A 23,324-nucleotide genomic window follows, 5' to 3' on the forward strand; every position below is an offset into this window, starting at 1 on the left:
ATGAGACCTTTCTACTCCCTCTCAAGGATCAAATTTGTCCTGCCTGCAACAGGAATTCAAGATATTGGTTCTGCATGATGAACAGTACAGTCAACATAAACAACTTAATGCAAACACAAAGGCCTTTATTGTTCCCTGGATTCACATTTATACAAGCTTTTAAAAGAAAAGAAAAGCATATTGTTTTCTTAAAAGATGTGGCAACAGGACAAGTAAACATATCGAACCTCGTGTTCTCATGATGAAAATTTTAAATTGAAAAGTTATTTCATCAATTGGTTGAAAGTTGTTTTAAAAGAAAGAAAAAGCAACTGCAATCATGTTAAATCATAAACATCAATAAATAGTTTTAAAAGTGAAAAAATTAAAACCAAGTGCACTTAAAATAAGATTATATAAATTGTTTCGTAGAATTATATAAAAACATTCAACACGCAAATGATGTTAAATCCTCACTTGAAAAAAAGTTGCATCTGATTAATTAAACAACATCCTCTGCTTTAGTACACGAGTATACATGTAACATTTGTAACTTTAAAAAAAAAATGTAATCTTTTCCAAGCCAAACTTCACAAATACAGCTAAAACTTGGTCTCGCAACTTAGAAAGTCATCACGTAGTTGCTCATGCCTTTTCCCCTCCTTCAACCTTCCAGATTTGCTGCGGATCCGTTCAAAGTCATCAGCGATCTCCAGGGCGGTTTTATTCCTCATCTCGGGCACGTTGAAGTACACGTACAGTCCGGTAGTCAAGCACACAAACAGGAATATGAGAAAGCAGAAGGCATGGAGATACTCCTGGAATGAAAACGAATGCCTTGTACGTGAGTTTGTGATCAACCTTCTGCATTTACATGATGAAGATATGAATGAGCTCACCACTATGATTGGGAAGACCATCCCCACTATAAACATACCAATCCAGTTCAAGGTGGAGGCGACATTGTAGGCGCTCACTGTGAATGCCTGAGTGAAAATGTTACCTGGTATCGGAGGTATTACTCCACCTATGGACCAAGAATTTAAACAGTATAATAATAATAATCTATTCTGTTAAGTGCAGTCAACAAACATGGCCGACGTGGCTGCTCATTCCACAGACACGACAAAAACGGCTCATCTGGTAACCCCATAAACATGGCCAATAAAACAGTGGGACCTGAGCCCTGTTGCGATAGCAGAAGTTTACTCCCCTAAAAAGGTTTATAATTGCTTACAGAACCCTCAAAGCACTACTTTTGTCTAAATAAAAAACCTCAACTCCCTTCAACTTAGTTCCATGAAACTTAAATGCCGCAAGATGGTGGCAACGCATTGTTTTTGTCCAAATGAAAGCCCATAGTGCCCTTCAACTTAGTTCCGTGAAGCTAAAATGCCACAAGATGGTGACAAAGCACTACTTTTATCTAAATGAAACTGTCTAAAAATGGCATGTCATTTTACACCTGCTCGATTGTTTCTTTTTCTTGATTTTTTTTCTTTCTTTTTAGCTTACCTGGCCCAATGGAAAATGCAGAGAGGAACAAGTAAATGAGGGCCATGCTGCAATACGCCATCCAGGAGATGTGATGCTAAGTGAGAAACAAAGACAGAAGTGTCAGTTGGAGCTTCTAAAGATGCAGAAATCCGGATTTTAGTGCGGCTCACCTGCAGATAGAGAGTGACGGTGAGGAGGATGAGTATAACAGACATGCTCATAAATCCTGTGAAGAGGAGCACTCTCTTTCCTGTATTCTCAATGATCATAAACTGCAGTGTAGGCATAGAACAAGGCAAAGTATTGTAGTACAAAAATCGATTACACAGTGAGAAACTACCACTAGGTGGGGCTATAATGCTGCTTCTCGGTTCCGTAATGAAATGGCACTTACACACACAAGCGAGAACGTCATTTCACATGACCCCATTCCCAAAGTGGCAAAACGGAGCTGGTTTTCAGCAATGCCTGCGGCACGAAACACTTCGTATGAATAGAAGTACACCTGCAGTGAAGCGTAACAATATATGTTTATTTACAAGTGTTCATATAGACCACGATGCAAAAATATTTTCAAATTTTAGGCAACATATCTAGGAAAATTAGCCATGTTAACCATTGACAGTAACCTCCCCTTTAATGATTGCTTGAAATGGATCAGCATTTAAACAATGACCACAATAAGTCAAGCATTTATTGACTAGTTTTCCTCATTTTTAGCCTACCAAAGTGGCCAGAAAGTCCTCAATGTTATCGTAGCATATATAGTGTAGAAACACTGCTCTTGAGTTCTTTATGTGGTGGGACTCACTGCGTTGAGGCCACAAAGTTGCAGCGCGATGAAGGTCACGCAGACAGTCGCCAGCTGCCGGCGAACACTTCTTTCCTGAAACAGCTCCATCACAGAGCGACTTTGGATGTTCTGGAGAGCGGCTTTCTCTTCCAGCATCTCCTCCACCTCCATGCTGTGGTCCTTGTTACCCCAAAGCCTTGTCAAAGCTAAACGGCAGGACCAAGGTGTCACTTGTTAGTACAAGTTATTTTCAACGTGTGCTCGCACCTTTCTCGCAAGCCAGCCGATCTCCTTGGCTCAGCAGTAGATATTTGGGCGACTCCGGCAGGAAGGGGAGGGTGACCAGCTGAAAGAGCGCAGTGAAGCCGATGAAGCCGAGCAGCCAGGGCCATCTATCCTCTGTGCCAAGTAACTCACTGCAAGGAGAGTGTCCATGAATTAGCACCAAAAAGAATTGAGTCAAACTATTCACTATAGTTAGCTTTGATTTTTTTTTTTTATACAGTTAGTTTTAATTAGTTATTAAAGCAAATTTGTTATCTTTTATTAGTTTGTGAATATGAATTAAGAGGCAAAATCCATCAATTTTTCTCTCTCAAGGGGCGGCCATTTTTATGGACTGAAAATGATAGCATTGTTCGAGCAACTGTGATGTCATTTTCAGTGGACAGCTAGTGGCAAGATGGCCGCCCCCAGAGGTGGATTAAAAAAAGGGGGGGGGACACAAAGAATTGTGTAACAAAGAAAAGTATGGAGTAATTCTCAAATAGTGACTTTCAATCTGTAGATATGAAATACATTTAAATAGTCCCGGTAGTGCATGTATATTAATTGACAGAAAAAAAAACAAAGGGTATTTTTACAGTAACGATGGTTTGTTTCAGTTTGTTTCATAAATGTAAGATGTAGTATCAGCTAAGTTTTTGTTTTTCAAAGGGATTTTTGTTGTATTTCAATAACCGTCAATTTTTTTCATTTTTTTTTGTAGTCTTTGTTGTGTAACAACCTTGGTGTTTGTACAAAACTAGTTAGGCTTCAGGTTAATTTAAGTAGACACATGAAGAGGCAGGCAATTTGAATGACCTTAGTTAATTCTGAACAAAGCCACATCTTTAATTGCGAGGGTGTGGACTCAAGTGTAAACACAGCTTAGTGGTTCCCCCCTTTCAAAATTTTTATTACCTTTTTTTTTTTTAGGATACAGGTCACAGCGGTGGAATTTGTTTTTCTTTTGCCATTTCAAGAGGGATAGGCAGACTTTTTACATCCACTGCAGATTTTGGCCACTATGGTGATCATTTCCTCATAAATATTGGATTATGACAGAACAATTTGTACCACAATATTCTCACCTGAGCCCCAAAACCTGACCAGTGAACTTCCCTAAGCCGATGAAGGTGGCAATGGTCACGCCCACCATCGCTTTCAGCGTCTTCGGAGTGCATTCAATAATGTACATGGTGTGAGCAGAGATATTGATTCCTGCAAGTGGCCAAAAGAAGCATTTTAGGAGCTCATCTTGAGTTAAAAATTAACCAAATGTTAAAAGAATATCTTGCTTCTTAGTCTCACCTGAATTGACACCGTGTAGAAGTCGTCCTACCATAATCATCTCAAAGGACATGGCTTTTTGGCTCAAGAGCATCAACAGCGCTCCAATTATAGCCACGAAATTGTTTAACAAAAGACATTTTCTCCTGATGGGAAAACAGAAACCTGCATGTATGCCAAATGTAATAGGGAAAGAGAAGCCTTTTTTTGCACACTAACCTGCCAACGATCGAGAGGCATGGAGGTGCCAAGAACGAGCCCAGCAAGCCACCAATGCAAAAAATGGAAACAATAAAGGACCATATGAGCGAGACCTGCCAATCTTGTAAGTAGACGTTGTATCTCTCTATGCATGTTTGGTTAATCAGCTGCTTGATGTACTGAAATTAGCACAAAGAAACATTTTCTGACTGAGAAAACAAGATAAACTTTGATTATAAGTTGGGCAAAGTGTTTCTTAATTTATTGTTTTAAGTTAAAAGTTTTTTTTAATTTTTTTTTACTTACAGCGGAAGGGGCAGTCACTACAGATACTCCAAATCCGTATTGAAATGTCCCACCGATGCCCGAGATGAAAATGGCAACGATGACAAGAGGACAGTTCAGCTGTGAGGAAAAAGCACGGTAGTATTAATTTGAAATCTGAATGCAAAATGATCTTACAGGAAAATATAATTGAGCCCTACCAGGAGTGTTAGGTGCTGGAGCATTGCTGGTCTGTTCATGGTCAACCTGATGAATCACTGACATGCTATAATCTGGTGTTTCTCATTCATAACGCTGGCCTGAAATGATTAACACCGCCTAAAGAGTTCTATGACCCGTGTGTGTGTGTGCGCTTGCGTTACGTGTGTGCCAATCATGTTTGTACAAAGATTAGGTTAAACGCTTTGGGCGGGCTCTACTAAACGTTCTTCTTCCAGAAGCGTCTTGGCACACGCGAGTGGGAGTGTTCAAAAACTCATCCTGTGGGGATGAAGCTCCTCACAGACAAATGTTTGATACTTTTTTTTGGGCCTCTATTTACAAATATATGAATTTGCTTATGAAATAATCCTTAAGTACAGTGGAACTTTTTTTAAATCAGTTGGTACATATGGGACAGTAATGTAAAACTGTTTGTTTTGCACAACCAACAACACCCCAAAAAAAGTTGGTGGTTTTGTACAAAGCAACCCAAAACCTTGTTTGTTGTTTTTTTTGTTTTTTTTTTAAACCAAAATTAGTTTATTTCTGACCCAACTGTTTAGTGCGTATCATTCCATTTCCTGTCATGAATCACGCCCAAGGCTCAGCCAAACACGTGTTGGACAAACAAATATTTGCCATCTTAAATACTTAAGAGGTTTTACATTTAACCATTGTCGCTCTCTGGAAGAATGACTCTAACCCAGAGTATAATTAGGATTATCTTTCAGTCGAAGAATCACTCAAAGAATCTGGCCTTTGTAAATGAAATAGTCCATGTGCTGTCATATGCAGGTAATTTTGAAACAGTTGGCATACTTAATAAAAGCCGCCCCCATACAAAATGATGTGCTGTCTTAAATGCTCCCCATACACCCGTAACCGGCGCGGCCGAAGCCATCTCGAAGCTCCTCGCTCTGCCGAGCATGCACTTTTAAAGCAGGTAAAAGTGGGCTCTCTTACATTGTCAAGTGAACCCGGTGTTTCTGGGCCCTCTCGAAATAAAATGTGACTGCATCAAAATGTATTTACTGCTAAACAGTGCTGATATGTAACGCACGATGCTGTTTTACACTCTCCCTGGTGCAATGTATTTCAAGTCAGTGGCCAAGAAGCACCTCTGGCGTTTGGAGAAAATGACTGCAATCTGTCCTGTCCCCATTGCCCCCTCCAGGTCTGAGGTAATGATTAAACCCATAAAGAGTTTTCATTCTCAGGGATGAGTGACAGTGACTGGAAGAAATGGCTAGTAGATAAGTAAAAAGTTGTGGGTCCAGTTTCTAAAAGTGTGGGATTATATACCAAGGAGCAAATGTCTGGCAATAAGTGGTGCAGATGTTTTTATTTGCCTTGCCCACCAGAGGGCAGTATATTACACATATGGATATAGTGTCCTCGGTAAAGCGCTAATAGGTATTAGTTATGCTTTGCTGAGGAGAAAGAATGCATTTCTTTGAGTATTGTTGTCTTACCAGTTTTCATGTGTTGCTCCACCGTTTGTGTTCTAGTATCTCTTATGACATCACAATACCAATGCTATTTGTTAGCCCTTCAATGCCATTTTACATTATTTGTTAGCATTAAGCTTTGTAAATAGGCTTAAGGGGTTTTTTTTATAAACAGAGTTCATTTTTTTATTTCAGTATCAGGCACTTCGCTGAGTTTTACATGTTATTTTAAAACCTTGCCTAGATTGTGAGTAAAGGTTCCAGTACATAATAATTGTGAAAACATTTATGGTCGCATAAAAGCCAAGTTCAATTTTGAGGTGAGGTTTGAGCATCTATCTCTTCGACTGTGCCCCATCTCTGCCAACACATCTTCTTGCAAATTAGAATGTACCAACACATCAGCCGTATATCATTCTGACAGAGAATATAAACCTGTGAATCCAAATCCCGCATGGTCCCATCATGGCCTTGAGCGAGACATTTGAGGCAGATTGACCGTAAATCTCCTGCTCAACGTAAATGGCCGTTATGTCAGTTGCAACGTGACTAAAACTTGGCTGGATGTCAGGTATGTGGAGATGAAGTGTGAGAGGATGTTGTTGTTGGGCAAGATACATTTTGTCATTCCTCCCTGGTGTCCTCTGTCCATGTGACCAACCTGGCTGGACTGGGGAGCCAGTGGAGGTTTCACCAAAGTCCGGAAAGTTCATTCCATGATCAATTTGATTCAAGTCTGCAGCTTTTTTTTTTTCAGTTTCTGCAGGTGTTAAATATAAGGACATTGTCACACGCTTTCACTAAGTCCCCAGTGACACTTTCATGGTCTGTCAGCCAAACGTTAAATGTCTCATTAAAAACCAAAAAGCCAGAACAAATTTGACAGGGGTGACCCTCCCGCCGATAAGTCGGTCATCAGAGTTTGTAGACAAACGTCAAAGAAGTATAGTGAAGTAATGAACTTTATAATCGCTCTCTCGCTAATATGCGCTCCTTCTCTGTGGCGTCTGGTGTTTAATTGATGCTCTTAATCTTAATAGCAATTCTGATCCTCACATCCAGACTCACATCTGTAGTTTTAATCATCCCATTCCTCCAACGCCTTGGGCTGAAGCTAAAGAAAAGTTCTGTGCATAACAAGTCAAAGTAATTACTTTTCTCTTCATCATGAGGTTTTTTTTTTTCCTTCTAAGCAACCTACATTTCTTCTACCAATAACAGTGTCAGAATTTGACCCGGTGACTTTAAAGATCTAGTAGAGAATTTGGCACATGCGCTGACGGAGCTAGAATTTTTTTTCTTTAGGGGGGGATTGCAAAAAAAATACAAAGCTAAATAATTATTTGGAAAATGCTGTTAAACATTCACTATATGTTCTTTAATGAGGATGAGACGAAATGCGGGGAATAATTCCCCAAAAATCAGTAAACAGCTAGAAGTCAATTATCTGGCCTAGCACCTGGTGGCTCCACATATTGTTCTTTTCTTGAATTGCTCACATTTAATGCAGAGGTGACCAATTGATCGTGTAGGTTAAAAAGAACGACCGAACATGATTTATTAGGCTCGAGTGCCGTTATTTGAATTTTCCCATCAGTGTGTTTCAAAAGACTAATGAACAAACGTCTTGAAGTGATGAAGTGCTTGCAAAAGTGCTTTGGAACGGAGCGCGCAACTCATAGGAAGCCTGTCTTGAGGTCAAACTTAATATCATCAGGAATAAACTAAGCAAGCTGCTAACTTTTTCTTCCTTGTCTCAAAGTAATTTCACTCTCAGCATGTATGATCAAAACATAAGAGGACTACAGCAGAGCTGACTCTGGAATTATTGTTTGTGGGGTGGTGGGGTATTCCATCTTTCATAACATTTTACAGCCAATGGAACAATGATAGGCTCCAGCTCTGAAACACAAACCTTTTATTTATAACCCCAAATACAAGTTAACTTTCCAGTGCCCCTCTGCAATATAGGAATGGCTTCTTGGATCATTAACACTACATAGACTGCACTAACTAGACATGGTGGCTGGGATCTTATTACAGGAACGTACCGCCACTTAGGAAGTTAATCATAAATATCATGATATATATTTGAAATATATGATTTTTTTCTGTCTGAACAAATCTGCCTTTTATCTTAAATATTGAATGTATACTAAATTGACTAATAATAGTCTTGTCTATCACAGGGATTTTTAATGGATGGATCCACACACGCAGAGGAGAAGGTGGGAGGCAATGTCACGTGACACGCGGATCCAGCCAATCAGGAGTAAGTGCGCAATGCGATGGTGTGCAGAGGGACTGTTTTATGAAAGGGCGCTTCGTGATCAATGAGCGAGTGCGTGAGAAGTTCGTTCACATACACGCTCAGTAAACGTGGAAGCAACTTTAGTGGGGCAACATAACTAAAGAGCCACAAAATGCAACAGTAAATAGTGTGATCGACGTGAGCGCAACTTCGCTTGATGCAAAGGGCTGCAGCGGTCAAGCGATTCCGGGGGCCGGAGAATATTAATGGCCCCGGGCATACGCCTGCTCACGTGGCCAGCAGCCAATCAAATGAATCAAGTCGCCGCGGTGTAACTCATAAAGAGGCTGGACTGGAGGGAGGCGAGCGCCTTGTGGCCAATAAACGTGCACGCGTGTGGAATTTATGAGTCCTTGATGGGTGATATCGGTGCGAAAAGATAGGATGTGTTTAGATGTGTAATATCGATAAAATACAGTAGCTGGTAGTGGAAACAAATTTACCAGTTTTTTTTAATAAGTTTGGAGGGCATAGCAGGAATGGCGTGAATAAATAATGGATAAATATTTGATTGATACATTTCTTAGATGGATGAATTAATATTTCATAGATGAACAGATGGCTAGATAAATACATGGGTTGGTCGATTGCAAGATGGACACACAAGTGATATAGAAAGATTGATGGTTATAGAATAGATAGCTTTAGAGCTAGATGGATAAAAAATGCAAGCACTAGTGAAGGAAAATAAACATGGTTTGGAGTTGCAATGACAAAACAAAAGGTTTTATTGATGTTGTGCTTGACAGATTTATATGTAGATAATATAAACTAAAGTTTCCAAGAACCAAAATCTTAAACCTATTCTACATTGAGTCATATGTGTTGTTAAAGCTATAAAGTCACTTTAAGGACACATTATATTGTTGGACACACGTTGGGGGTATTTTAGATGGGGTTGGGGGGGTCAGGACACAACTACTTAATTTATATATGTGCGACCTGGTACACAAGGCAGAGTCAGTTAACCCGTGGCAGCAAGCGTTTTATGACGTAGTAGCATTTAGTTGTTTTGGTCGAATCTGCTATGGTCTCCTACAAGAGCCGACATGGCTGTCCTGGTCCGAGTAGCACACCACCCTTTGCCGGGTGCTCAGTGGTAGGCAGCAGACTGCTGCTTCTTTAAAAAAAAAAAAAAAAAAAAAGGAACTGTGACATGGGAAGCCCGTTGCAGCTGCGGAACCATTTCTATCGAGAGCAGCAGTTGGATCCGAGTCAGTGCCACCGGCACCCCTGCGGACAGCCTCCGCGCTCCACCTGCACCGACTGCTGCACCTGTCATGGCCGGGAGAGCTGCGTACTCCGCGGGACATCGCCGACGCACACCGCGGTAACTTTGAGGACATCTTCGGAGACATCTTCCAGGCGAGGCGTCCGCGACCCGACTCCCTCTAGTCATGCTACTTCCTCCAGGCATCCCCCTCCTCCTCTTCCTCGTCGTCAGCAGCATCCGCAGCATCCCGGGGCCAGCCACGCGAACGCCCCCCACCATGAGACAGCCATGAGCAGCTGCAGATACAACGGCGGCGTCATGCGGCCGCTCACTCACTTGAGCTCGTCCCGCAGGAACGTGCATGAGTTCGATTCCGAGTCGCAGCCCCTGCAGCCCCTCTCGGCCGCGGACGCGTCGGACACCTTGGCAAGCTCCAAGCCGGAGAACCACTCGGCCGCGCTCATGCCGTACGCGTCCGGGGACGGAGGCGGGGGCTGCGGCCACGGCGGGGGGAAATCGGGCAAGAAGAAGAACCAGAACATTGGAGAGAAGCTCGGCCACAGGAGGGCCTTGTTTGAGAAGAGGAAGCGACTCAGCGACTATGCTCTAATCTTTGGGATGTTTGGGATCGTTGTAATGGTAATAGAAACTGAACTCTCCTGGGGAGCCTATGGAAAGGTGGGTATCTTGAAATTTTGCCAACTTTTTTTTTTTTTTAAATCCTAAAAAGTACACAGACAAGCATAGGAGTAATTCAAGCATGTGTTGTGTCCCTCAAAGTACAGTAAATCCTCATTATCGGGCTCCAAGGCAACTCAGTGTCCAGAGATGGATACTGAGTTGCTAAAATAAAATTCAAAGGTTCACAAGCAGTATCTTTGAGGTTGATGAGCCGTTAATGGACTTATTTTCCCTCGGAGCAAGCACTTTCCTAATCAGCCGTCATTTTGATTTATCCAGCCGTGTAACGTAATAGTGTGATGTTTCTCTCTTTATGCCACAATGTTGTCTTTGGTTTTTAGTGTTGTCGCTCTCTTCCAGGAGTCCCTGTATTCATTAGCTCTAAAATGCCTGATAAGCCTTTCTACAATCATTCTCCTGGGACTGATTATCATCTACCATGCGAGAGAGATCCAGGTAATGAAACACACCTTGCATTTTGGTCTGGTTTTTTTTTCCTCCACTCTTATACGCGTTGATGTGGCTACAGTTGGTTAATATGACATCATTACGACTGATTGTTTTAAAAAGAGGTTATGTTTAGAAATGGAACATGGCGATTTGTAAAGGATCATGCATTTATAAAAGTTGTACAGTGCTTAAACATGGACACATTTTAGCACTGGAATGCTAATTGTCAATAATGACTGCATTTCCACATTACAAGCATGTTTTTTCTTTAAAGTTCACGCCGTGAACTCATTCTCCACACTAATTATTCAGAGACTGTTTACTTCACTCGGTGCTGCTGTTTTGATTAGCAAGTTCAAATGGGCTCAGCAGTTAGTTAACTTTTCAATGTCTGCGTAGAAATAGTCGCATCGAGGCACTGAGATAATTACATGTAATGGGGAAAAGGATGAAGGAATGAATAATGCATCTGGCAACTTTGTATGATTTATGAATTTAATGTGTTTAGTGCATAGCGACACAGCCACACCACCACCATCTTGCGAAAGTTCCCCCAAACGCTTGGACAGTTTAATGACCTTGCCCAGGAAAAAAAACGCCACAACAGTTCATCCTAAACCGCAGCACTTGCGTCTTTGTCAAACAGCCACAAAATCAATAGTGACACATTCTGTGCTGAGAATCTATGTAGCTTTCACATGTGCCTCTCTTTAATTAACTTGAAAGGGAAACAACTTGAATGCAGTCACAGTTTCCATCGTCCGTTCCAGACGTGTTTGCTTAACAGTTCAATACTCAATTCATATTTTTGTGCTAGCCTTGTATTTTTTTAATTTACAAGTCTCTGGGGAATATCTGTCATTGGAATGGCCCAACAGTAAAATGTCTCATTGTGAGCCTTTCTTTTATGAGGGCTGATAGAAATGCACATTACCATATTTCAATGCGTATCTAAAGTGCTTCCATTCAATCCTGTAGCCATTTATGAATTAGAGATTTAAAAGTATCATTGTTTGCATCCTTTCAGCCTTTCTAACTTATGTGTGTAAATTATTCTATTCCCAATGAGATCCATAAACTTTTCCATCTTCGTGTCAAGTCGAGATTTATTTGTGATTGACGTGGTGGCGCTATGCATTCTTCATTGCTAGCATACTGATGGCTTGAATTGTTGGCGGTGCCTCAGCGCCCATTTATTGGCTCCACTTCCCATAAACAATTTGAGTGCATGTGCATTCAGACTATTTGATAGTCTTAGATGTTAATAGTGAGCGCTTGGTTTTGCGGTGATAGTGAAAGTGTCGTGATAAACATAGACGGGCACACCTGTGCATTTTTACGATTTCCACAAGAGTCTTCATTTGGCTCAGGTTCAACATGGGGTCGTTCATATGTAGATTCAAACTCCCAGCTTTTCACTTTGCAATTAACATTCATGAATTATTTACTTTAAGGGAAATATGGTAGAAACTGCTCTATCATGCAATGTTAACTAAAGTAAACATCCCAAATCCCGGATCTCTACTTTAAAGCCACAGCAAGTTTAATGTGGTTGTCCTTTGACCTGCAAAGATTAGGCAAAGTGGTTTTACGTAATCCTGCTCACGTACGGGTTATAAGTAAACAAATGGAAAAATAAAAACAGCCTCGTTAGTGAAATATTTAAGACGCCAATAAAAATACTGAAATACCTCTCAAACAGACACAAGAAATTAAAGTTGCTTTATGAGTGAATGTGAAGATGCTACACATATTTTTTTAAAATCATTTCCCACAAAGAAAACAAATAACACGTTGGAAATAATTTTGAATATCCATTTTTGCCCGTGTCTAGACTTTTATTTCCAAAAATGAAGTCTATTATTATTATGTTTGAGGTATTATAGTGATGGGAAAAATGAAGCTTCAAGATGGTTCATGAACCAGTTGTTGTGTTTATTGAGTCCTCTAGATGGCACTCATCTTCGACATTGACTTGTCATTTCTCAAACCCATTTTTTTAAACCAACAGCGCCATCTAGAGGCGCCAAAAATACATCTGGGGCATGAAGCAAATTTGAAGCTTCATTTCCATAGTATCTAAAAAAAACACAGAAGGTCGGTTGTAATTAAAAAAATGATTTAAAATAATTATTTTGATTCATTATGTAGTCCAATGCATTTAAAAACATAAAGGAACATTTTCTAGGAATTTTTCTGAGGTGGGACAACTTTATAACAGGCTCTACATTAGGTGTCATCTGTATTCACAGTCAATAGGTTGCACCAAGCCGCATTTTGTTTTTTGAGTACACTCCAATGTTGCTGTTTTATGAAGCGGTAATTGTAGGCCTACCGAGATGTTGCACCCCCCTGCAATGAAATCCATTATGCATGCTCGTCCCTGTGTATTCACAGATGTCTGTCACATAATAAGTCGGCACTATGAAATGTTTCCTTTACCACTCCCAGCTCCTTAAAACTGATTCACTTGTCAAGCTCGGTAAATATTACGCCCGATCGTTTCTCCGGCTCCTAACAACGTGAAATGTTTTTGGTTTTCTCGCTGAAAAAGGTCACGTCGGACAGGAATAGATGCCTGCCTGCTGTCACGGGAATTAGTTTAGGAACGTTTGCCGTGCTCAGGTGGCCTCCAGAGGCTTGTGTATTATACCCGAAAAAGTGAGGCGGGGTGTCCGTGAACTAGATTGGTCTCATCATCTCCAATGGCTTTCATGTGAGATCCTCACTGCTGATGTTCAGACTATTTTTAGTCCTCCTTGAAGTGTTAGCAGATGATGAAGTTGCCTTGATGCCTCTTGTTGACACATGGCTAGACGCCAGAGGAATTTTTAGACTTTTTACTTTCGCTGCGGTTGCTGTGTTGGCAGCCAGCGACTTAGCGTACCGATGGAGATTGTGTTGGGGCCCCCCCCTCCGACTTTGATTTGTCATTGTCAGCGGGCAGGCGTCATCCTGCTTTGAGATGGTCGGCGGGTTCACCTTCATCCCCAGGAGGGAGGGAAACTAATATGTTCACGGTTTTTCATTTTTTTTTTAACGCTCACGTCAAAGAGGTTTTTTTTTCTTTTGCCCAAGGGCCTTTTTGTTGAGACTAACGTTAAGATGCTTTGTGGTGATGGTTCTGCTGAGTTTCCTAGATGTGGACTTAAGCTAAATTCTTTTGGGGGCTTGTGTGTCCTTGATGTCTGTTTCAAACTTGCATAGTATTAAAGTTAGTTTGACAAAACAAAACAAAACAGTCAACAAAGGGAATTTTATTTGTCTAAGGGGTGTTTGTCACTTTTGGATTTGTGATTATTGTTAGTTTTTTACTTTTTTTTATTCAGTTAGGTTTACTTTTTAGAGCAAATTTGTTCCTCTTCCTTCTTTTATATTTTTGGAAATTGTGCTAGTCAGGTGACCCGATTGGCTGCTGACCTCAATGTTTTCTCGGAACATACAAGCTTTTGAAGCAGACATACTTCTTTACCGGGACCCTTAAGATAATTTATTGATGGCAGGCATCCTCGTCTAAAGCGTGCTCTGCATGGCAATGTGAACACGCGGGGCATTTGGGTTTACCTCAACTGTGCATCAAGGAAGAGAGATTTACTCAAGCGCTTACTTTGCTTGATTAAAAAGACTTTATTTGCATGCATGAAACTTGATTTCAAAATGGAAGAAAAAGAAAATCAAGTGGGGACGTACGTACGTACCTGCGACACTTTCAGATTTACACAGCAAAGTGGCCCTCTTAGTGGCTAGCTTTGATATCATAAATAAAGCATTGCATTAATGTCTAATTGGGCCCAACCTCTCAACTTAAGTTTGCTAATGAAATTGAGCGATTTTATTCTGGATGGCAAGATATATGTTTCCCAATCGACATTCCACAAATTAAATATTGAGCTGGACTCCATTAGATATATTGAGCATGGTGAAGGTGATAACCAGCCTAGCTAGCATAACTGGTGCGCGGGTCACTAAGGCAACCAAAAACTTTCTCACTAAACTAGAATGCAGCCTGTCTTTGTATTTCAATCGTGCGTTGCACGAGATTAACGTGCGTCTCAGGTGAGTGACCGTGCTCGTTCTGAGCACGACCACTCCGTCCTTAGCTCAACTGCCGGGTGAAGGTTATCGGATCCAATTGTGTGTTACAAAAGAGCCAAACATGAGTGTCTTGTCTTTGAAGCTAAAAGGATAATAAGGGGGAGAAAAGAGAGAAAAGAGGTTAATCCTTCGGGAACGACAGAAATCATGCACTATTTACTCACTTTCTTTGTCTTCAAATAAATTGGATTCGTTCCTTGCACCATTGGCCACAGCGACGATATTTCTGTAAAATACTGCTTTTCTTAACGTTTGTTTTTCCAAGAATGATGACGCTAAAAGTAATTTGCTGGCAGATGGGTTTTTTTTATAATGTGTAGACTGGCCCTTTCAATTAATCAACACTGGAGCATCTAAAAATGGCATATGGTCTTTGCGCAAATGTTCATTGCAGCTTGAAAACAATCATTTTTCTTTCTCCCGCTCATGTTGATGCTTTTTACATCAACTACACCGTAACAGGCAAGCAAACACAATTTGTTTCTTTTTTTTTTTTGAAGAAAACCTTATTAATTATTCTGTTGACGTGTGCAGTTTCTTCCAGCCTGTCAACAAAAACATAAATAAGAGATTTCTCCGTGTTTCCTACAACAGATTTTTCCGGAGGGTCTCATTAGAATTTAATATTATACAAAGGGTCACATGCCAAATTAAATAGTTACCTGGTTAGTCTTCAACAATAACATTACAGCTTTAAAACTCACACATAAGAGTAAATGGACCTCATTTAAATTCAAAATTCAAATCCCGTACGATTGTTTCGAAAGCTTTGCTTGAATTATAATCCTCAACAAATTTTGACTCTTTGACTCCACGCTTTGTGTCATAACTGCTGTTCTCGTGCCATCTTTGAATACTCCGTGATGAAGGGCCCTTGAGTATTGTATTTCAGGTCAACCATTACCCTAATTGCTTTCCGCCACCAAGTAGGCTCTCCTTCTGCAACCGGGGTCTAAATGTTTAATTACATTGTTTTGAGGTAACAAGCTCTGTAAACGTTTCACACAGGGATGTGTGTAGTTTAAAATGTAAAATAAAACGCAGCTTGAGCCGCACAGAAAACAATACATTTAGTGAGCGTCAAGTAAGTAAGTGGGAAGCGGGAGGCCGGCCGGCCGACCGCCCGCCGTTTGTGCGTTTGTGTGTCTACATTACACCCGACCGGCCGAGCAGGTTAGGGTTACACACTTCTCTGACAGATGTCTGCTTGTCAAAAGAGCTCGGTGTCACTCTGCTGATATGAACAACGGCCACTGAAAATTTAATTGACGTGTCTTCATGTGTTTAGGGGAAACGGATTGTGGCTTTTAAATAATTATAGATGAGTCGGGCTGCCTTTGTGGGGCCACTCCGGGGAACTTGTAGCTTGCTCTGTTCTGGTTGTATTCATACAAAAGCAGCCTTTGACGTGTGTTGAGGCAAAGTGGGTGGAGCCAGTTATGTCAGCGGCATTACACTTTATGATTGAATTTTTTTTTGTCCTTGGTTTGAAAATGGTGAAAAAGAGATTGTAATATCACATTGCGGAGAAAAGACGATTCAGCAATTTAATTTTATGTATCACGACTAAATTTACAAGCTAGGTCGCTGATCTCATTAGGCCTCCAGGACTGTTTTCACCTACATAATGAGAAACGTCAAATTAGTCTAAATGGAAAGTTACTGGCAAGGTTCCGATGTGAGCTTTGCAGTATGATGAATATCGGTGTGTCCGCATAGTCGACATTGTTGTTATTAGCCCTTTTCAGCATATTTTACGTGCGATTGTAACAAGCTGCGTAACTCAAAGCAGTTTAAGTTTGTTTGTTTAGCCCGACTCGGTTCAACTGGGGCCTGGAGTTGTAAATTAACAAAAGGCTATAAAGTCTTTGTCCGCCACTTCAGTTTGGTGACCTGTTTTTGAACTATACTAAATTACAATGTCCCTATCAAATAAATGAAGTAAAATACAAGCACAGTGGCGGCTGAGTAAAAAAAGATTTGTCGTTTGTTCAGATTATAATGCAGCAAATAATAAATATATAAAAAGATTAATTTTCCTGGAGGCAGAAATTAAACTAGTGAAATATCTGCTGCTGTACATAAAGTCAGAGGAGGAAGCCTCCGATGGGAATAAGCGGGGAAATCTATTTGACAAATGTTGTGGAAGGTTTGATTGGCTTTTGGGAGACTTCTGGAAAATGTGTAAACGAGATAAGAGAGCACTGTGATCCGACTGCTGCCATGAGTTCGGGGTGACAACACTCTGTCTTCATAGAAAGCTGTAAATTGCACTGAAAATAATGAAGAGTAGAGAGGAGGGGTCTCCGTGTGTGTGTGTTTCGGGGAAGTGATGAAGGGTGTTAAATTACAGCCACATTCAAGTCCCCCCCGAGAGATGACGTCACTGCTGGTCATTGGCACGGTCCACTCAGAGGCAGCAGCAGATGTTTGCATCGGTGCCACTCGAAAACGCTGACTACTGATCTTGCACCTTTCTCGCCTTTTGTTTTATTCAGAGTCCAAGTGATGAGAAAAAAAAAAATCACAGAAGTGGAAGAAAGAGAAAATCGCCTGTGGTGCATTGATTGCATTTGAATGCAAACACCACTGCCCCCGAGATCCTTTCACATTATTGTAAAAAAAAAAAGGCTGGGATATTTGTCACGACGGGGCGTGAAAAAGCAATTGTGGCTGTACGACAAGTCTTTTATCCGTTCCTGATTGCGGGATGCCGTGTCACTGAGTGAAAGTGCACGCTGTTGCAGCATTATCCCACTTGGCTGGGTTGTGCATAAAAGACGTAAGCAGATAAATGGTGGAAAGGTGCTGGTGGTGCACTTTGAGTGCAAACGCCACTGCCCAAAGTGCTTTCAATCTTCTCACATGAATATAAAAAAATGAGCTAACGTGGTTTGAATTTACAATTTGTGCTGGGAAGTTACATGGAATTAATTTGGTCACGATATTTGAGCAAGTCATAGACAGATTGTAATTATTTTGTTGGCCTTTGTGGAGGAATTCTTAAGCAATGTCTGCCATCTAGTGGTGAACACTGTTATTACAACTACGCGACACTGAATTTTATTTTCAAAAATGAATTGAGTGGCCCGTCCCTGCTCTAAATTGTCAATATTTGAGAATGTGAGCCCGAATTGTTGTCCATTCACCTAAATTCAGCTAGCTAAACTAAACAAAATAAAGGAGCGATATTCTTGTAATGATTTAAAGCATATTTGTAAGTAGTGAATCCATTTAAAAGCTGATTTTTTTATTCATCTTAGATTTCTTTTATGGCTGCTTTTGCTTAGCATTGGCTTGCATTTTTATTGGCTTGCAGATTGTCAGAGTGAAATGCTGTAAGCTGTTTTATTGATCATCAAGCAGACACGCGATTTCTTGGCGATGGGCTTTTTGATTCCCATTTGTTATGTAATACATTAGTGTTCTTTTTCATTAATTTATACGCACGCGTCGATATTAAATCAATATGTAATTTATTCGTGTGAGTTCGACTATCTGACGAGGAAATTTCTAATTTGGCTTTGGACCTGAAAGAGAGTTTGTATTGGATGTTGGGCAGGGGGTGTTCAATCAATTGTCTCCTGCTCAATGTCTTGGCCCAAATCAGAAATAAGAGACTTGGAGTAATGTGAGGTGAGAAATGTACTTTAATGACCCGAGGCCATTAGTGACATATTGTTTAGAGGTTTTAATGATTTCCTGTTGCCTGCTGCGTGGCAATGATGAAAACGTTGGCTGCTGTGCTTTCAGTTATTTATGGTGGACAACGCGGCCGACGACTGGAGGATAGCCATGACCTACGAGCGGATCTTTTTCATCTGCCTGGAAATCCTGGTGTGCACCATCCACCCCATCCCGGGAAACTACACCTTCACCTGGAACGCCCGTCTGGCCTACACCTACACGCCATCCCAGACGGACGCCGACGTGGACATCATCCTGTCCATCCCCATGTTCCTGCGACTGTACCTCATCGCCCGCGTCATGTTGCTGCACAGCAAGCTCTTCACAGACGCATCATCTCGGAGCATCGGGGCGCTCAACAAGATTAACTTCAACACTCGCTTTGTTATGAAGACCCTCATGACCATCTGTCCCGGGACGGTGTTGCTGGTCTTCACCATCTCGCTGTGGATCATCGCGGCGTGGACCGTGAGAGCTTGCGAGAGGTGCCTGGATTTTCCTTTTCCTTTTATGCTCACGCTATGCTGCGCCCCTCAGCATCAAACATAGATAAGGCACAAAAATAGATCAGCTCCACGCATCCAAGATCTCAATTAGCATTCAGCAACCACTGGCGGCGCTAGAGGGGGGGCTTCTGGGGCACCCCCACCCCAATAATTATTTTCTGATTTTACCGGAATATTTTTTTTTGCAGGTACCACGACAACCAGGACATCAACAGTAACTTTCTTGGGGCCATGTGGTTGATCTCCATCACCTTTCTTACAATCGGATATGGAGACATGGTCCCAAATACGTACTGTGGGAAAGGAGTCTGCCTCCTGACTGGCATTATGGTGAGCAATTTATGCAGAGGATGGCGACAGAAAATATGGATTTACTTATCACACTACTCAAAGATTTTGGAGTCTGTGGCAAATATTGCCCACTCATCCAGAACAGCATTTGTGATGTCATAGCAAGGGACTGGCTCCCAATATCTGTTCTCGTTCATGCCAAAGGTGATTTAAGCTCTTCCACACCGAGCTCATCCGAGCATGCTTTTATAGATCTTGCTTTGGGCATTGGGGAACAGAAAAGTGCTTTCCTTTAACTTCTCAGACAAATTTAGAAGCCGACATTGCTCTGAATGAACAATTAGTCCATTTAACGGATTTGATCATATACCATATGTTGTATTTAGAGTTGTTAGGTTTATGGTATTTTATGAAGAAAATATTCTCCCCTACAACTTTACTGCAATGCTAATATTAATCCATTAAAAAGTATATAATATAAGAAAGTAAATATATTATGAAAATTTCTCTTTGTAACAATGAATAAAAATAACTGGGTTTTGCCTATTATTAATAAATATATATTAATACATAAAAAAATATATAATATATATAATATAATAAAATGAATATATTATTAAAATTTCTCTTTGTAACTAAAAATAATTGGGTTTTGCCTATTTCCCAGGGTGCAGGCTGCACCGCCTTGGTGGTGGCTGTGGTAGCAAAGAAGCTGGAGTTAACCAAAGCTGAAAAGCACGTTCACAATTTTATGATGGACACCCAGCTCACTAAAAGAGTGAGTCACCTTCGTCGGCATGCTCGCTCGCGTCGGATTACGCTTCAACTTGTGTTTTTCTCGGCCCCCTTCAGGTGAAAAATACAGCTGCGAATGTTCTCAGGGAGACGTGGCTCATCTACAAAAACACCAAACTGGTGAGGAAGATGGACCATGCCAGAGTCAGGAAGCACCAGAGGAAATTTCTCCAAGCCATTCATCAGTAGGTGCCATGTTTTGCAAACGCTACCTCTCATTCAGCCGAAACCTGAATCCTGAATTGTTTGACACCTGTAGCAAATTAAACAAGCCCTCACGTGGATTTAATTTTTTTTCCTTTCCTTGACTCAATTCCATTTCACAGCTCAGCAGTTGATCTGACTTTGTGTGGTCTACACGTTAGAATATGCAAAGGCCATAAATGTATGTAAATCAGTCTCGCCGCCACTCAAGACTAAGAGGCTCTTGTAATACATTTATAGTAAGACCAGGATTGGAGCAGTCAGCGTAAAAGCTATTTAAAAAGCTTCTTCTTGGATTAAGATATGTAAAAACATCCCTGGTGTGTGAACGTGTGTGTCGCTGAGGAGACCAAACCGAATCATTTTGCTGTGAATTATCGATTCGTGCCCACTCCCGATGAGTCCGACTCCCAGGCTGACCTGAGCCTTTTTGTTTTTATGCTTTTCTTAACGGGCTCATTCACACTCTTACCTGGCAGCGCGAGCCCTCCGAGGACAGCCAAAGTGCGCTGTGACTCCACTAAAGTATCGATCGTAGCCTCACCTTGCTCGTGTTTTTTCTCCGTTGACACAGAGGCTTCTTTCAGCGGCAATCAGCTCAGGTCTTTGTTCAACTAAAGGTGACTGACTGTGCTCTTATTTAGTTTTAGAACGGCACTATGTGCTGCTGTTTGTACGTTTTGGTTGCTCCCTGTAGTTTGATGTCTGTAAATGGGCCTTTGTGTGTGACTTTCATTTGACGCATTCGTTTGTCTTCTGGAGGCTGGTTCCCACACAATATGTCTGCTGCTGCTGCTGCAATCCGCATCCACGTTTGGCGTCATTTATTAAAGCTTTTCGCCGTCACGGATGACGTGACGATGACACATAAACCTCGTGCTCTCCTCATTAAGAAGTTCCCTCGGCGCTTAAGATAAATCTGTAAAAGGAAGCAGATCGGGTAGGAAAGAGGCACGTCCAGCTCTGTGCGGGAATGTCGTGCTCAGCATCCTGTAGAGATTGTAACACGCACAAGATGTTGTGCAGTGTGTGTGTATGTGTGTGTGTGTGTGTGTGTTATCAGAGCGCCTCGAGTATTGGCTGAACTGTGTGTGATGCTTGTATCAAGATGAATGTAGGACAGCAAATGGCCATCAGCAAGCAGATCAAAGTAGACGCTGCTGCCCTCCCCGTATAGTGCATTCAATTGTAATTTTATTAAATTGTATTAACGGGAAGGATACATTAGATTTGTAGTCAGTCATCCACTTTGGTCACAGTTTTTTTAGGCTCGTGTTATCATCATTGATCAAAAATGCTGTCACCTTCTTAATGACAGCGCTGTTTTGACTGGCTAAAGGAATTTGCTATGTTCATATCCACAGTGGTGCAAACCTCCCTTTTAAAAAAAGCAGAAAAGGAATATGTTATAAAAAAAATTAAAAAGGCAGGTCAGGACTGAGACCATGTTAAGGCTAGTCGAAAATAAAATGTGGTGACGGAATACTACGAGATTCTTAACACAATCTAGACCAAATATGTCAAACTCATCAGACTTATGGATTCCCTTGTGGGGCCATTAATGAGTTAAATAGAAATAAATGTGTGTGGACATTATCACATACACACAACCGAATTTTCCAATTTATTTTGAAATTGGGATTATAACAAAAAAATTTGCAATATCTCATTGTTATTAAAAGTAAATTTAGAGTTTGGGTATTTTAACAAGAAACATTGAGTTGACACTCTTGATTTTAATTCTGTGGGCCACATAAAATGATGTGGCGGGCCAAATCTCGCCCCCAGGCCTTGCGTTTGACACCAAGACCCTCATAAAATAGTAACTCATTAAAGTAGCAGTGGAACAAAGCTGAAAGGGGGTTGGAATCCTGGTAGAATGCAACTGTGTGGCGAGCGGTGCGGCAATGCGAAACATCAAATCACGTCGCTGTGAGACGTCCTCCCTTGGTGCAGTAAAAAGATCCATGCCAGGTGCAAACAGCTGTAAGGCCGTTAACGCTTTGAGGCAGCGTCTGTCTGTTTGGCCAAGCGTAAGTGTCCTGACGTCAGCAGCAAGGTTGTTTTCCTTTGCTTCCTCCTATGTGTGTGTGTGTGTGTGATGGCTCGCTGTAAGATTGGACGCAGTGAAGAGAGCAAGCGCAGCAGCAAACAAGTGAGACTGCAGAGAGATAAGAGCGTAGTTGCTGAAGCAATAAGTCAAAACGGTGGAGATGAGGTTTGCGCAGCAGCCAGACTCAAGAGAAAGCGATTATTTTGCCATCTGAATATATGTCTTTATGATGTTGCAATAATTCATTTGTCTACTTCATGTTTCCTTTTTTTTGTTGTTTTTCCTCTTTGTTGTCCACACTCAATGCAATAGAGCTCGAAAGTAAGTCTTCGCCTTACATTTAGACCCGGTCCTGTCGTGTGCATGCTAACGAGAGCTTGTCCTCCAACTCGAAAGTGTGACTAAAAATCACACGCCCTCATTTGATAAGTGAAATTCATGCCACATTTTTCTTTTTTCTTTTTTTTTTTTTTGAGAGAGGGGCTAGCACATTTTGTCAAACGTCTTTTTCACAGTGAATTTCAATTATCAGCGATGGAGGGTGTTTTTTTTCCTTTTGTGCATGGGTGTGATGACAATTTGATTTTTAATCAGAAAGCAACTGATTAAACTCCAATCAACTATGCTTTCATGTACCAAATGATGACGACTCGAGCTTTACAGCCAGCTACTGCAACATCATTTATCTCCCTTGTGTTTCGTTGAACAGCTTTTGTCAGCCTCATCAGGGCTCGGGGGTCATCTTTCGGTGTGTGGAATCATTGTTTGGCCTGCTCCTACATTTCCTCTATTTCTCCCTTGGGTGACTCAATCACAAAGATGATGGCGGCAGCTGTCATGCGTTTCCCTCTCTTGAATTTTAAGTTGGACACCTTTAGGCGCATTAAGAATTTAGTTGGAAGCATATGTTCAAATTTGGACGAAGTTTCCAGCAATCTAAGACTTGGTGTGGGATTTTTTTTTAAAAGGCGGTTTGCGCTTTTGTGGGTGTGGACACAGCTGTTTTGATTCCCCACCAATCAAAGCAGCTCCTCTCATCCCCCTTTAAATGTTTCAATTCCCCATTTTCCATTGTATCAATTC

The 23,324-nt window shown here is 41.2% G+C and overlaps 2 protein-coding genes across 8 annotated transcripts in view; one reads left to right on the top strand and one right to left on the bottom strand.

Moving 5' to 3' along the window:
- The window catches only part of kcnn2 (potassium calcium-activated channel subfamily N member 2), a 48,316-nt gene that overhangs the window by 19,596 nt on the left and 5,396 nt on the right, over positions 1-23,324 (top strand). The window contains exons 2-10 of one of the 7 annotated variants that reach the window (XM_088391547.1): positions 656-819; positions 1,490-4,145; positions 4,330-4,444; positions 8,145-10,157; positions 10,521-10,616; positions 18,459-18,877; positions 19,087-19,228; positions 19,857-19,967; positions 20,042-20,169. In XM_088391547.1, coding sequence (XP_088247673.1) covers positions 9,423-10,157; positions 10,521-10,616; positions 18,459-18,877; positions 19,087-19,228; positions 19,857-19,967; positions 20,042-20,169 — 1,631 coding nt within the window. In that variant the 5' untranslated portion in view covers positions 656-819; positions 1,490-4,145; positions 4,330-4,444; positions 8,145-9,422. Of the gene's footprint in view, positions 1-655; positions 820-1,489; positions 4,146-4,329; positions 10,158-10,520; positions 10,617-18,458; positions 18,878-19,086; positions 19,229-19,856; positions 19,968-20,041; positions 20,170-23,324 lie in introns of those variants that run through there. The other 6 variants (XM_088391546.1, XM_088391548.1, XM_088391550.1 and 3 more) reach the window with 6 other exon arrangements.
- slc2a11l (solute carrier family 2 member 11, like) lies at positions 155-4,585 on the bottom strand. The gene is made up of 12 exons (XM_088391553.1): positions 4,507-4,585; positions 4,328-4,426; positions 4,040-4,200; positions 3,842-3,966; positions 3,622-3,751; positions 2,537-2,685; positions 2,288-2,475; positions 1,871-1,981; positions 1,647-1,748; positions 1,495-1,570; positions 879-1,006; positions 155-797 (listed from the first exon to the last, which is right to left on the bottom strand). Exons 1-12 carry the CDS (start codon positions 4,543-4,545, stop codon positions 582-584), a joined length of 1,524 nt encoding a protein of 507 aa, XP_088247679.1. The 5' UTR covers positions 4,546-4,585; the 3' UTR covers positions 155-581.

The sequence above is a fragment of the Syngnathus floridae genome, chromosome 12, assembly GCF_059516105.1.
Source record: "Syngnathus floridae isolate MCC-2025c chromosome 12, RoL_Sflo_1.0, whole genome shotgun sequence".
Classification (NCBI taxonomy): Eukaryota; Metazoa; Chordata; class Actinopteri; order Syngnathiformes; family Syngnathidae; genus Syngnathus; species Syngnathus floridae.